We start from the raw sequence: 16,246 nt of genomic DNA, 5'->3' as shown, positions 1-16,246 counted from the left end.
AAGAAATGAACAACATAAACTTCCCTCAACTCCCTCGCTATATCAAAACAGGGACAAAAACAGTATTAAAGAAAAAAGGCACTCACCCCCTACAGCTTCCCTCACAAAAGAGCTAAACAGATTAATAACAAAATGCCTTCTGGTTGATTTCGTAGTGAGAACAAGATCTCTAAGTACCAGCCACTGCTGAACTCAGTTAGCCACCGCTAACGCACAAGTTTAGTCTCACTATCAAACAAACGTATCATAGAAGCAAACAGCGTTCAATCTGGAGCAGGGGAGAAGTGCGTCTTTCTCTGCAACACTGGACTGCACCCTTATACTCCCCGTCTCAGCCACACTCACAAACGAGATACAGGTGCTGATGATTAGGCCTGAGAATGAGTAGAGAGAAAGAGAGACAGCAAGCAAACAAAAACACAGGACACACAACCATGCCCACACAGTCATAAATGATCATAATAACAAATAAATGAATGAATACGTCCTTGGACGTAACACTAGATAAATAAATAAATGAATACGTCCTATGGGACGTAACACCCCCACCGATAAGTTTGTTTTTCTTGGAAATCCACAAAATGAAAAGAAAAACAAAAACAAGTTTCTGTACTGGAGAACATTGCACAGTAGGTGAATATCAACATAATGAATGTCACAACAATTAGACAAATCAAAATGAGGTTACAATTTCAAATTGGTGGACTTGTCACAAAAGCAAGTAGTTCCACCATCCGACTTTTGCTCGGTTTAACACCACATCAAAACAGAGCAAGGAAATGGTTCTCTGCACCCCACATCTTTACCAACATAGTTTGGGCGTTTCCTCATTCACATTAGTTCCGTCACTGATTTCAGGCTCAATCCTCTGCTGACCTCAGGGAGGTTCAAAGGGGTTTGTCACAGTGAATCAACAAGGTCAACAGCGTTTCTGACTGGCAGTTGCGCCACTGCACACTTCAACGATGCAGATGAGGCGTCATCAGAATTACCGTCATTAACCACAGTAGGTCTGGGGAAAACCTGGTCACCTGCTAGATCATTCCCCAGTATGAGACCTGCTCCTTTAAACGGTAACTGAGAACACACCGCTAGTTTGACTTTCCCAGTCACAAGGTCTGACTTCAAGTGTACCCGATGGAGAGGAACACAATCACACCCCATCTCAATACCACGTATTAGTACGTCAGAATCGGTGTAAGAACTCTGTGAGAAGGGAAGTAACTCTTTCAAGATTAAGGACTGTTCTGAACCAGTATCTCGTAAGATCACAACCGGTTGATGCTCAGTGTAAGTCAAGGAAACCGTACCAGCATGAATGAAAGGTTGCATGGACTTCTTAGACGCAGGCATCGTTTGTATAAGAGCAACATTTCTAGAGTTACCATCTACATTCTTCTTTTTCCAAGCCTGGCAGTCGGCAATGAAGTGATCTGGACCAAGGCAGTAAAAACAGACACGTCGGCCTCTTCCACCAGGGGCAGATCTGTTGTCTGAATAAGCAGTGTCTCCTGATGCACCTGAGAATACATGTGTTGAATCTTGTGTCACAGTGTTTGAATGGGTAAATTGAGTGTTCGACGGCCGAAGAGATGGAAAGACTTTTCGGTGTGTCAAGATAAATTCATCTGCTAACACAGCAGCATCTAAAAGCGAAGTTACCTTCTGTTCATTTAGATGAACAACGACACTTTCGGGAAGACCCCCTTTAAAATCCTCTAGCAACAGCAACTCCTGCAACTGGTCTAAGGTAGTTACCTTGCTGGAGAAACACCATTTTTCAAATAATGCTCTTTTTTCTCTTGCAAATTCTACATGAGTCTGTCTTGCAGTTTTCGCATGCGCACGGAACTTTTGGCGATATGCCTCAGGCACCAATTCATATGCCCTGAGAACAGCGGCTTTGACTACTTCATAATCGAGACTTTGTTCAATTGGTAACGACGCGCAAATTTCTTGAGCCTTACCGGTCAAGCTGCACTGTATGAGCAAGGCCCACATATCGCTTGGCCACCTAAGTTTACCTGCAATGCGCTCGAATGCAACAAAGTAAGCATCAACCTCGGACTCGCGAAAGGGAGGCACAAGCTTGATGTATTTACAGATATCAAATTCCTGAACGTTTTGCTCTACATTCGAGGTTACAGGTATAGCAGGAATGGACGCGGCAGAAGAACTGGAGGAAGACCTGGAGCGCGGAACAGCTTTCATCTCAATAGCTTGCAAATCTAGACGCCGCAAATTAATATCTCGGTCAGGGAATGTCAGGGAACGGTCAGGGAACGTAACACTTATAATAGCTTCCAGCCACTTTTCCATGTTGATAAGAGCATTGAAATGAGCAATAATGGGACAAAAAGAAATCAAGAGACATTTAGAATAGATAAAAATGTGCGATTAATCGCGAGTTAACTATGACATTAATGCGATTTAAATATTTTAATCGTTTGACAACACTATCTAGAATACTATCTAACACTTGATGGCTGCTCTGTCAAGTGTTTGTCGTCGGTTAGGAACCTGGGTGTGCTCTTTGATAGCAATCTTTCATTTGAAAGTCACGTGAAATTGTATCTATAAAACTGCATTTTTCCATCTTAAAATATCTAAATTACATCATATGCTCTCTTTGAAGAATGCGGAACAATTAGTTAATTCGTTCATGACTTCAAGGCTTGATTATTGTAATGCTCTACTGGGTGGTTGCCCTGCACGCTTAATAAACAAATTACAGCTGGTCCAAAACGCAGCAGCTCGAGTTCTTATCAGAACCAGGAAGTATGACCATACACTGTAAAAACGAACAAGTTCATTCAACTTAAAATAATTTGTAACCTGGCTGCCTTAAAATGTTGTGTTAAGTAAGCTAAGAAACTTCAGTTGTGTGTACATATATTGGAGTTCCTTAAACCTAGAATTAATCGTTGGGGTAACAAAGGTGAAGCTGACAAAATAGTCTGATCAACTTTAATTTAAGTTTAATTAATTAGTTTATTAGTTACTCCAACAAGACATTAAACGTTGTGTAAACCTAAATCCCAGTTAAGACAACATAAAATTAGTGACACCAACAAACTTGTCTGCTATCTTGAGTTGTTTAAACAAAGCATCTTGAGTCAATTTATAATTATTAGTTGTGCAAACAATCAAAAAATTGGCTAAACTATTCATTTAGTTGAATTAACTTATTTTTTTTTAAGGCAGCCAGGTTACTTTTTCAAGAATAGTTCGTTTTAGTTGGAATGTTAAATTCATTCAACAGACTGAACTGCGTAATTTGCCCACACAACTTTAGTTTGTTTTCTAATAGTACTACATTAGAAAACAGTTTTAATTTTAATTTCTTCTATGTAAAGCACTTTGAATTACCATTGTGTATGAAATGTGCTATATAAATAAACTTGCCTTGCCTTACATAAAAATTATTCATTGGCAAAGAAGAACATGCAGAATGCTATTTTATTTGATTTCAAAGCATACAAAATCCTTAGTATTAATGTACTGCATGTTAAAACACCTTACCATTAAAACACATAGCTAAACGTTGACATTTCATATTAATAGTTTCTGTTAACATGAACATTTATCTAAAAAAATGTATGTAAACTCTGGTACATAAAACTGTAAATATAGAAATAAAATCTTACAGCCTTGAAGTTGTGAAATATAAAAGCTTATATGGCTTAAAAGTGCAGTAGTTAATTGCAAGCGTTTTGGTAACAGTAAACAGCTGAAAATTGACATTTCATAACATGTTACATGAACATTTATCTAAAAAAATTATGCAAACTCTGGTACATAAAACTGTAAATGTGACCTGATCCAGCAAAATGAGTCACAGTGACCCAAATTTAAAAATTGAGATTTTGATATTAATGGAAAGAGGAGATCATAAGCTTTCAATTGATATCCTAGGTAAAGTCATACCTTGAATGGTTGTAAAGATATACACTCACCGGCCACTTTATTAGGTACACCTGTCTAACTGCTCGTTAACACTTAATTTCTAAGCAGCCAATCACATGGCGGCAACTCAGTGCATTTAGGCATGTAGACATGGTCAAGACAATCTCCTGCAGTTCAAACCGAGCATCAGTATGGGGAAGAAAGGTGATTTGAGTGACTTTGAACGTGGCATGATTGTTGGTGCCAGAAGGGCTGGTCTGAGTATTTCAGAAACTGCTAATTTACTGGGATTTTCACGCACAACCATCTCTAGGGTTTACAGAGAATGGTCCGAAAAAGAAAAAACATCCAGTGAGCGGCAGTTCTGTGGGCGGAAATGCCTTGTTGATGCCAGAGGTCAGAGGAGAATGGCCAGACTGGTTCGAGCTGATAGAAGGGCAACAGTGACTGAAATAACCACTCGTTACAACCGAGGTATGCAGCAAAGCATTTGTGAAGCCACAACACGCACAACCTTGAGGCGGATGGGCTACAACAGCAGAAGACTCCACCGGGTACCACTCATCTCCACTACAAATAGGAAAAAGAGGCTACAATTTCCAAGAGCTCACCAAAATTGAACAGTTGAAGACTGGAAAAATGTTGCCTGGTCTGATGAGTCTCGATTTCTGTTGAGACATTCAGATGTTAGAGTCAGAATTTGGCGTAAACAGAATGAGAACATGGAACCATCATGCCTTGTTACCACTGTGCAGGCTGGTGGTGGTGGTGTAATGGTGTGGGGGATGTTTTCCTGGCACACTTTAGGCCCCTTAGTGCCAATTGGGCATCGTTTAAATGCCACGGCCTACCTGAGCATTGTTTCTGACCATGTCCATCCCTTTATGGCCACCATGTACCCATCCTCTGATGGCTACTTCCACCATGTCACAAAGCTCTAATCATTTCAAATTGGTTTCTTGAACATGACAATGAGTTCACTGTACTAAAATGGCCTCCACAGTCACCAGATCTCAACCCAATAGAGCATCTTTGGGATGTGGTGGAACGGGAGATTTGCATCATGGATGTGCAGCCGACAAATCTGCGGCAACTGTGTGATGCCATCATGTCAATATGGACCAAACTCCCTGAGGAATGCTTCCAGCACCTTGTTGAATCTATGCCACGAAGAATTGAGGCAGTTCTGAAGGCAAAAGGGGGTCCAACCCGTTACTAGCATGGGGTACCTAATAAAGTGGCCGGTGAGTGTACACATTTGAATTATGGTCGTCTGCCCTCTTTTTCCAATTGAAAACCTGAGAAAATCGCTTTTAAAGTTTTTTGCCCGTTTTTTTGTTGATATCTTTAAAAATACATTACATTTAAAGGGATAAACTATTTATTTTACAGCTTAATTTGACCAAAGACATTAATATTTAAATGCTATTAAACCAGGCTGCAGCTCAAATTATTTTAAAGTTTTTATTTGAATAAATAATTTAACAGTAGGCCTACCTTTTACAAACATGTACTAAAATCAGAAAGATTGAACAGAGGGGCTACATTTTTTCTTGAGAGAGAGGGTTTGTGTGTCTGTCTGTCTGTGTGTGTGTCTGTGAGAGAGAGAAGGTGAGAGGCAGAGAGACAAGGAAACAGATCAAATAATGCTAGTCTATGCATTCATATCTTATTGTAGGCTAGTTGACAATAACAGCGTAACAAATTCATAACGGAGATATCAACAGTTAAATATTGGGTTAATCAAACACATTGTAATGGATTCTCCTTGCAGATAAATAGCTACACTCATTCACATTTGTCAATCACGTTATGTCAATCACGCGTGCACACTACGAAACTTTCATCAGTTATATAAAAACAATCATACGTTTTTCGCATCCGTAGCAAGCAGTTTGAACTTTGAATGGTGTTTTGACAATTCGGAGCCACCGAATCAATAAGAAAAAACGCATACGAAAAAAACGCGGACTCAGTGTGCAATGGCCAGGGGGCTTGATGACGCTTTGGCAACTTTGCTCGCTTTTGACAGCGACATTTCTCAAATTAATAATATTTAATCTTTCTGAGGAGATCTGCTAGCTTGTTTATTACACAGAGCGCTCGCTGCGAGTCTGACAGGAGGGTGGCTGGACCAATCGCGTGCCGGTCAGTCGAAACGGCTTCCCATCGACAAATGATCAGCATTTGTGTACATTTCTAAGCTTTTTGATTGGTTCTATACAATGTGTAACACCATTTAAAGAGCAGAGATAGTGACGTTTCAGGGGATACCCGGGAAATGCTCAGAGGTGACGAGAGGAGTTGAGAAAAGCAATGTTCATTTCCAGCGAATTAAGTAAAACTTTGTAAACTTTAACAGTAATTTAAATACCTTTACTCAATTATCTGGACTACGAAACTTTGGGAGATTATTTTTGAATGTCTGTTCTTTGAAATTAGCACACAAAAAAAATAATCTATTTCATTGTTTTTCCACATAATCGGCCCATATCTTAAAATAGAACGTTGCGACTTCCGACTCATTTCGCCAGATCGGGTCACAAATAAAATCTTACAGCCTTTAAGTTGTGAAATAAAAAAGCTTATTCTGGCTTAAAAGTGCTCTAGTTAATTGCAAGCTGAAAATTGACATTTCATAACATGTTACATGAACATTTATCTAAAAAAAATTATGCAAACGAGCTCTAGTACGTTACATTAACATTTATCTAAAAAAAATAAGCAAACGAGCTCTAGTACACAAAAGAACAGTAAATATAGAAATATAAAAATCTGCCTTGAACTTGTAAAATATAAAAGCTTACTAGCTTAAATGTGCTGTAGTTAAATTGCACAAACATTTTGGTATCAGGTTATCTCTGAGCAGATTAACTGAACACAATGTCATTCTACTAACATTTTTAGAACCTCTGCATTAAACTTTCATCTGTAACTTATACAGGCCTCTTTTTTTGTTTAGTTTTCTAACCATGTTATACTTATATGGAAATGGTGGTGTGATGCAGTCTTTAGTGAACACTGCTGCTATTAACTTGGCCAACTTGCCACTACACTTTGCCTTGAACCAACTTGTTGCGGAGTCCATGAACTTTCGCAGAACAATTGCCACTGCCGATGCCCATGAAAACTTTTTGTACCATCTCGAATGTGTACTTCAGTCCCTTAGGATAGTCTATGTCAAGACAGTAAAGAAGACCCATAAGTGAGGAAAAGGCATTTGCAACATCTCCTAGCTCACGTATGATGATGTTCTCTTCCAGCACAACTGCAATATCGACTATCTGCTTTGCCAGTAGTGCTTGGCTGCTTCCGCCTTCCTTAGTAACGATGAGAAGGCCAACGTCAACTTCTTTTGTAGCCTCTTTTTCGGAACTGGTAGTCTAAAGAACATAATGATGTATTTAGTAATTAAGCATGTACTGTTACAATATACTTGAAAGGGTTACTTCACCCAAAAATTTAAATTCAGTCATTAAGTCCTCACCCTCATTTCATTCCAAACCCCTAAGACCTTCGTTGGAACACAAATTAAGATACTATGCATAACGACGCAACGTTATTGCCACTTTCAAGGCGCAGAAAGGCAGTGAAGACATTGTTAAAATAGTCCATGTGACTCCAGTGGTTCAACCTTAATGTTATGAAGCATCATGAGAATACTTTATGCGCAAACCCCCCCCCCCCCTAACCCTAACCCTAACCCTAACCCCCCCCCCCCCCCCCAAAATAAAGACTTCATTCAACAATTCTCTTTCGTGTCACTCTCCGACGCTGAGAAGATATTGTTGAATAAATTCAATATTTTAATTTTTTTACGCACAAAGTATTCTCGTGTTTTATCCACTCATTCAGTGATTGCACTACTACTGAGCTAGTAGCCTGTTTGCACGGATATATCTGCAGGAAGTTAGAGCAGTTATCCACTATTACTAAGAAGTAACAGTTCTTTAGAGCCGTTTTTTGCCTAATTGGGCCAGCGAAGTCGGCACTTATCTCTTCATTTTCTTTCTCTGTTTTTATTGATCCATAATCATTGTTTCTACTTGTCATTACCTTTCTGCATTCTGGACATTCCTTCCTGACTTTCAGATGAGTTGTCTTCAGATTCTGTATGTGCAGCCCTGTGGCCTTACAATACTTTGCCATGTAACTTAGGCTTGGATGCATTAAGTCTTCATGCAAGGTTCTGACAAAATCTTTTTCGCTTTCTTTAGTGATTGCTCTAATTATTTTACAAACTCGCACTGTCTTGTCTCTAATATATTCATCAACTTCAGAGTTCCCTTTTGCAGCTGATGTTGTCTGAACCGTATGGCTACTCTGATGTAGCACCTTTGGTTTCACTTCCTCTAACAACACGGCGATATCTTTCCAAAGAACGTCTTGTTTTAGCGGCTTGCCCTTTGCGGTGCTGAAGCCGTTAAGTTTCCACGTATCGACGTACTCTGTTAGCGCTTTGTACACGTAGTCACTATCTGTAACTAGAACTGCGGTTAAGGCACTTGTTGCCTTCATATGTTTCAATGCATTGAAAACCGCAGTGACTTCCGCCAGTTGTGCTGACTCGTCTTTAGCCAACTGACCTTTTTGTTTAAAGACAATTTTACCTTTTTCTTTCCTAATGAAACCCCACCAAGTTTCATCATCTTCTTTGGAGCCATCTGTGAAATAACAAATACTGGTTCCTTTCGGGATTTCTGTTATTTTATCCTTTTTATTGACCTTACTCTGTCCGAAAACTATTTGCGTGTCGTGCAAAAGTTTGCTCCATTTTGCCCATGTAAATTGGTGAACTTTGGGCGCTTCACTCACTAGATTTTTTGATTCTCTTGCTAGCTGAGTTATTCCGTCCCCTTTGGATTCCACAATTATCTGTTGATCTAGGGCTAAAGTCTTTATTGGTATCAAGCATTTTGCAATACTGGCCAGAATGTCAGTCGCTGACTTTGGTTCTTGTTTTGTTTGGTTAGCAGGCTTTGGGTATGACATGAACTGAATTGGATTTTTTCTATCTTTCTCGTTATACAGTACCAGTTCCATTTCATCTTTAGTATTTTCTATACTCACTACTAATTTCTGGTCAGGTTCCCTTCTTGCTATTTTTCCTGAGGCCAAGGATAAATCAATTAGCTCTAATCTGGTTTGTTCGAGCTTGTCATTCCATTTAAGTTCGTTTCCTTTCGTGGCCCCATAAAGTGGTTTAGCTAGTTTTGCATAACCTGGTATCAGATCCCTGATAAAATTCATGTGGCCCATAAAACTCTGCAATCCTTTCAAGCTCTTTGGACTATTCTGTCTCAAATCCTCCAATTTTTCCCTTGTGGTTTTTGAAAGTCCTCTATCTATTCCTGTTGTAGCAAAGCCTAGAAAATCTACTTCCTTTTTCCCAATTTCGATCTTCTTATAACTAGGCTTAAAACCCGCGTTTATTAGCCTAGTCAAGACTTCATCTACAATTGTCAGGTGTTCTTCCGGGTCATTGTTGATGATAATTAAATCATCAATATACACAGTCACTGGTAGGCCTTCCATTAATCTAACCACAATAGCCTGAAACGCGTTCGGCGAGTTCATAAAACCCTGAGGGAGTCGAGTATAGCAATAATGCTTAGTTTTGAAAGTAAATGCTGTTCTAGCCCTACTTTCTTCCTTTAATGGGACTGACCAGAAACCGTTGGCTAAATCTATTTTCGTCAGTATCTCTCCCTTAGGTAGACCATTAGTGACGTCTTTTGCGTTTATTAGATATCTAGTGTCTGGTTCAGTCACTGTTCAAAGATTTAAAGTTCGTAACTAGACGAAAACTATTATCTGGTTTCGGGACAGCTTGTATTGGGGAGTTCGTGACCGCATTGTCTATTTCTTTAATTACCCCCAACTGTTCTAATTCTTTGATCGTCTCTTCGATTTCCGCCAACGCCCTTTTATTAATTGGGTACTGTCTTTGTGGCTTATGTATTCCACCTTTTATTTCATACTCATATTCCTGTTTTAATAGGCCCACATCATTTTTGAATTTTGCGGCCCCTTTTTTATGTTTTTCCAAAATTTCCTTTACTTTCTTTTTGTCCAGAATAGTGTCTTTTACCATTCTGTCAATTTCACCCCTGAGGTCAACTATTTTCATCCATCTGACTGAGACTTCTTCATTGCTTTCTTTTACTATGGTACAGGCGTCTTTTAGCGTCATTAAATTCTCTGACTGATTAGGAATAATGGCTATGCCTTCCCATAAATACCAGTCCGAACAAACTGGACTTTGGTTTTTACTGAAGCCGTATACTCTCATCATGCCACTTTGTTTCTCTGCACCTGCTGGCAAATCGTTAGTACAAGTTATTTCGGCTCCTGTATCCAGCATAAACGTTTTATCCTTGTAATCTATGTAAAAGAAGCCGTCTATTTCTTTAATTAGGTCAGATTGGATAGTTGCTTTTCCTCTAGGGGTTTCCTATTCTTGTTTTCGATGCAACTCATTTGTTCTCACTGATTTTGTTTTAGCCTGGTCATTATTGTATGAGCTCTTTACAGCTGGCCTCTCTCTAGCCCTTTTCTCCCTTAGTCTGCCCTGTTGCTCCGGGGTCATCTTATCCCATTCTTCCCTCGGGACATATGATGAGCCATTTGGTTTTGATCCAGTTTTGCTAAGTGATGTTTTTTGTGCCAGACTAGATTTACCTGGCCTGCCCCGGCTTTGTGACCTACCCCTCTGCTGATAGCTATCCGTTCTAATTGGTCCCCTGTGTTCCCTGGGATTTTTTGGCTTATCAACGTATCTAGGCCCCTGTGGGACATTACGGCCCTGCACGTTTTTTAGTCTATCTGACTTTCTAAGACCTTGCTGTCTGGTATTTGTCAATTTATTGAAACCCTGATCACTCTTTTTCTCGGCTTCCTGTTTGGACCGTCTGTCATATCTGACTGCAAATGTTTGCAATTCATCCCAATCAGTCTCTTTTCCCCACGTTTTCAAAGGGGTCAGACCTGGTAGGTCTTTTTCAAACTTCAGTAATTCTTTCACAGTTTGTACTGGATTTTTGCCTTTATGGGCTCTATTTTTGCAGAAAATTAGGACCCCAGTGCTTTTTATCTCTTTTAGCCCTTTCTCATACTTTTCTTTTGCAGTAGTTCCAGAAATGTTTTTCTGGTGAAGAGAAATATCGTCAATTTTTAAATCTAACCCTACCAGTTGGTTAATCATAAGCTCTATATCCTCATCGTGGATATTTAGCCTCTGACCCAGCTCCACTATCTTTTGGCAGCTTTTCATGTTATCTTTATGATCAAGTTTCATCCCATTGAACATGCCAATTTCAGTAGCGGTTATCGTATGCTTAGTTCTCGCCCTAGTTCTTCTCACAGGGCTTTGGTATATCTCTTCATCTGAGGAGCTAGACCCACTTGTGTCTGACTCTACCTGGGATACTTCTGGTTCCCTGTATTGGCCTCTGGCCCTTGGGGTGCTTCCTGTCAATTTCTTCTGCTTCAGGGAGCAAGCTGCTAATCTGGCTAAGTCTATGCCCAGACCCCCTCTAGGCCCTTGATCCTCATCTACCTCGTCATACTGTATTTCGTCTTCCCCATCTTCCTCATTTACTGGTAAAGTCTCTGCTGGCGTTCTCCTATTATATATCGGTTTATTTGAATCTATCAGTACTTCTTTACGTAGTTCAAAAACATCCTGCATAATAGGATCCCTTCCTCTCCGATTTTTATATTCAGGAAGATTCATTCGAAGTAATAACGATAGGGCCTTTTGACAGGAATCTTTCTGTTCTGCTAGCATATCTTGTTTGGCCTTTGTACTGGTATTAGGCATGTCTAGAATTTCATCAGCAGTAGGCCCTGTTGCTGCTAGTAACATTTTCTGCAGATATTCAGGTTCCCTGTTTGAAATTATTTTTTGTAGTCTATGTCCTGGTCTGGTTAGGGTTTTTCTTCCTGCCAGATCTATGTGCTCTCTAGCATGACTACTGCTCTTTCTTTCTTGAGATAAAGGCCGTGCCCTTTTGTGATTAACCCTATTCCTTTGTGGTATCGGTTCGTCCCAAAAATTTTCATCACTTGCTTCTCCTTCCCATTCATTTTCTTCACCCTGTCTGGGCTCATTTCCTCCTGTGCTTACTACTGGAGCTTCTCTGCCTACACTGCCAACAGCCTGGAACAATTCATGCATCATTCTTTCGTAAGTGGACCCTAGGCTCTCACCCTGAAAATCTGATCTTCTCTGGGTACTAGGGCCTGGTCTTTCTCCATCGGAAAAATTAATTTCCGTGTTCTGAGAATCTCGGCGCCTTCTCTGGGGAAGAGCTGTACCATCGTACATTACTCTTGTTCTACCATAGTATACTTCTATACTAGCATCAACAGTTGGATTGTATGTTACATCCATTCCTGTATCAAAATGTACTTTGATTTTATCCCCAGGCGCTCTATTGTTGTTTATGCGTTCTATGATGGCCCTTACATCTGCTGCTGCATTACAGATAAACTCTTGGCCATTATTTATTTCGTTATCTCCTATATTCCATCCTGCCTCTCCGTCTTTGGCAGTTTTCTGTCTATGAAAATTATCACGTTTAGTTACGACAATTTGGTAGACGATCGCCGGCTGAGGGACAGGAGTTGCACTTAAGTTTGGTGGCACCTGAGCCATTTGAGTCATTTCAGTTGGAAATGCAGGCTAAGGAAAACACTTATTTCCTTCTCTTAAGGAAATCATAAGACCCTTTTCGTAAGGGATTCTTATCAGTTTTAGTCAGATACTCTTGGTTCTGCCGCGCGGTTTCTCTCGCTTTTTTCTTAATAGGGCGTCCCCTATTGTTCAGCGAGTCTATCTAGGTCATCCAGTTTTTGATTGATCTAAATTCGCCTTTTGCTCCGGGTCTATTAAATAGACGGACGAGCCCCCATCCGATGGATTTTCACGATTAATACCGTTCCGAATTATAAGACATCCGTTCAGGACATCAGTATAATCCCGCGGTAACTAAAGAGCCTATCCTTTAGTCGTGCCCTCAAGAGTTAGGTGATCAGTCTATATAAATTCGTATTCTATTATAGAGATAATAGATTTCCCTTCTATATTATAAGTCTACCTTTTGTGGTACTCTTCAACCGTGTTCGCACTATAACAGTTTGTAGTACACATATCACTCTATATGTTTACATGTTATATGCTGCCTCTTTGGCTAGGCTGTTTGATCAATCAAATTCAACAGTGAATTATTCTTATCTCAAAAGAATTCTCACCCCTTGTTGTTGGTTCTCCCCAGAAAGAATCTTCTTGATTCAGTTGAAGGAAAGTGAACAGCGCTCAATGATCCAGGTCCAGTCAGATGATTATAATAAATGTAACAGAATTTATTAAAATAATCAAATGAAAAAGAAACACTTGTTACAGATCAAAATGAGTACTAACTAACAGATAGATACTAGCTAGGCTTGAAGCTTCTTGCCTCTGATAAAAGCTGGCGTATCAGAGTGGTGTTTGCAAGGACGAGCCAAGAGTCCATCTGACTCTCCTTCTTTTATAGTCAGGTTTCCACCGGTACTGGTGGTAGCTATTGGAAATTCCTTTCCGTAGATAACAGCAAATACTTTACGCAGCTAACAGCAAGCACTCTCCGCAGCTAACAGCAAGCACTTTCCGCAGATAACAGCAGTCACTTTCCGCAGATAACAGCAATCATATACGTCAGCAGGATACATTTAGCTAGCGACAGCACACCCTAATTCTCAGTATATAGGAGGTGAGATAACATAAACAGTGCATCTGGTTCTTGGAAACTGCCTCAGGCAGGGTGGGGGTCTGTGCATCCTGTGCATGATAACGGCAGGTTTGTGGGTCAAAGGTTCTTTCCTCAAACAAGTCATACATAGTTCATACATTGATCATTCTTTTCATTTGTTGTACATTTCATACCCCAGATATTTCTTTTTTATTCTGATCATCTTATTTGTTTCATATTATAATGATATTATAGCGAGTGAAATGTCACACATATGGGCCATCTATATCACAATATGTCAATCTTGTTTCAGACGAACACATTTTCAGTTATTTTAGAAAGTTTTAAATATGTATATTTTTACGTCAAAACCGCACGGATTACCCTCAGAAGGCCTTCGTTTATCCCCCTGGAGCCGGATGGATTACTTTTGTGAAGGATGTATGCACATTTTGGGACTTGAAGGAGGTGGACCCCATTGCTTCACATTATATCCACTGAAGGGTCTAAGACATTTTCTAAAATCACTGAAAATGTGCATATGTCAAAAGATTGACATATGCATCTCGAACGGCTTGAGTGTGAGTAATGCATGTGTTAAATATCATTTTTGGCCGAACTATCCCTTTAATAAATGTTTTTTTACTGTGACAACAGTTACCCATGTCATATCAACTCACGCACCTCACAAACACGGATTAAACTGTTGGGATCCTCCTTTAGGTAATATGGAAGTCCGAGCAATGCAGCTGCTCTTCTCTTCTGGTTTGAAGTCTCAACACACAACAAAAACAAGAAGGTTAGACAAACTGTGACAACTGTAGGACCAAGCATGCTGCTGATGTGTCACTTACCATCACAAAACTTTGTGATGGTTTTATTAATTCAATTTTTTTTGTTCCCACTTTTTTTTTGTGCTAACTGAAAGCCAACTACACCATGCTTGCATACTGAATAAATGGAATGTGTGGTGCCCAAAAGTTTTTGATTTTTCTAACACAGAATTCTGTGTATTTCATACACATTATCACTGTTGTCTAGTACATTTTCCGGAAAAATTGAAGTGTCCTTTTAATGTCATTTAGAGACTATTTGAGGGGGTTTTTCCCTTAAACCCAGTAAACCCTAAACTGAACTGCAAATAAGCTAATGACAGTAACAGCTTTTGATTACATTAGGTTTGAGACTGATTGACTATTCTACAATGTTATTTTTTTGTTAAGGGACTGATCAAGGATTGGGGAAATCAGATTATCCTTACTTGTACATCAAGGGGCTCAAGGAGACTGCGCAGGTCAGAACTGCTACTAGTTCGCACTCTGTACATCTGTAACAGTCTTGGGACATACTTGTCGAGTCCATCAAAGAAAGACTGGTGGAGATCAGTAGAAACCAGGCGCATAAACTCAGCACTAATCTATTAAGAGAAAATCCAACGAAAAAGTCAGTACATAACACAGTAAGTTGAGAAAGAGGTTAGCATTGGTTCGGCTTTGGCTGTTATAGGCCATTCAAATAAAAAGTTGCACCAGGGAAAAACTCAACTAAAAACGAAAAACAAATCCCTAAATCAACAAATGCATAAACCACTGATATTGAACCAAAACTCAAATCTAAAATTTGAATGACTCCAAAGCTTCATATTTGTAAAAATACAAAATTACCTGTTTTTTTGAAAACAGTGCTGGCCATCTGTCTTTGATTTCAGACACAGGAGGCTCATCATGAACAATCTCCTTCCTTCGGAAGGCAAACGTGCTCGCCATCAGAGAATCTATCATTTTCCCGCCACTCTTCCTTTTCGTCATCTCCTCCGTCAGAGCTATTCTGTCTCTTTCAAGGCAGTCTGGAGACTTCCCTTCAGGAAAATCTGGCAAAAAGTTGAGCTCAGAACGTTTTGGTTTGTTCATTGTCATGTTCCCAGTTGATGTGTCTGTTGACCTTTTTTGATTGACTGTAAGCTCTGGGCATCCAGCAATACGGTACTTCTGACGGAGGTTACCCATCTTAACCCTCTAGGCGCCACGGTCGAGTTTACTCGACAAGATGAGGCACTGAATAAAACGGCCGATTTTGTCAAATTGGGTGTCAAATTTCGTTCGACCTCCCCTCCACTGGATGGCAGACATGTCATACTTCATCCCCGAATCAAAAAAACGTCATGTTTCTATACAAAATGTTCGAGTTAGAGCGCATTGAATCAGTGAGATCAAAAGCGGAGCTAGTGTGCGAGTGAGCCATGTTATCAGATCCTCTCCGCAATCGCGGCGACAGTATTGTGGTGGAGACTTTGTCAAATGCCACTGGGTATGTTAGACGAGGTCGAAGTATCCATAGGACAGTTAGGAGACAACGTGGAGGCAGGGTGGGGAGTCGCAATGACAATGACAGTAGTCCGAGCTGTGCACACTCGGCGCGCGCGAGTCAGATCTGGCCGCGCTGCTCGTATCATCTCACTCATGATCTGTGCGCGTGAGCGTTTGCACTAAACAGGTCTTGTCTACTTGTGTTTGTATGTCATATGAATAATATATATATGTGCCCCATACATGGAATCAGAGTGTCTACTGTATTTAGTAAATGGAAATTCTCTACAGCAAAAGGCA

At 40.0% G+C, this 16,246-nt stretch overlaps 1 protein-coding gene across 1 annotated transcript; it reads right to left on the bottom strand.

The window, feature by feature from the left end:
- Nucleotides 1-6,928: 6,928 nt before the first annotated feature.
- LOC130078532 (uncharacterized) lies at nt 6,929-15,637 on the bottom strand. The gene is made up of 4 exons (XM_056244070.1): nt 15,305-15,637; nt 14,902-15,057; nt 14,325-14,414; nt 6,929-7,289 (listed from the first exon to the last, which is right to left on the bottom strand). Exons 1-4 carry the CDS (start codon nt 15,554-15,556, stop codon nt 6,957-6,959), a joined length of 831 nt encoding a protein of 276 aa, XP_056100045.1. The 5' UTR covers nt 15,557-15,637; the 3' UTR covers nt 6,929-6,956.
- Between the last annotated feature and the right edge of the window lie 609 nt (nt 15,638-16,246).

The sequence above is a fragment of the Rhinichthys klamathensis genome, unplaced genomic scaffold (genome assembly GCF_029890125.1).
Source record: "Rhinichthys klamathensis goyatoka isolate OS25496 unplaced genomic scaffold, OSU_Roscu_1.1 h1tg000905l_1, whole genome shotgun sequence".
Classification (NCBI taxonomy): domain Eukaryota; kingdom Metazoa; phylum Chordata; class Actinopteri; order Cypriniformes; family Leuciscidae; genus Rhinichthys; species Rhinichthys klamathensis.
This window is presented reverse-complemented; position numbering and strand designations above follow the sequence as displayed.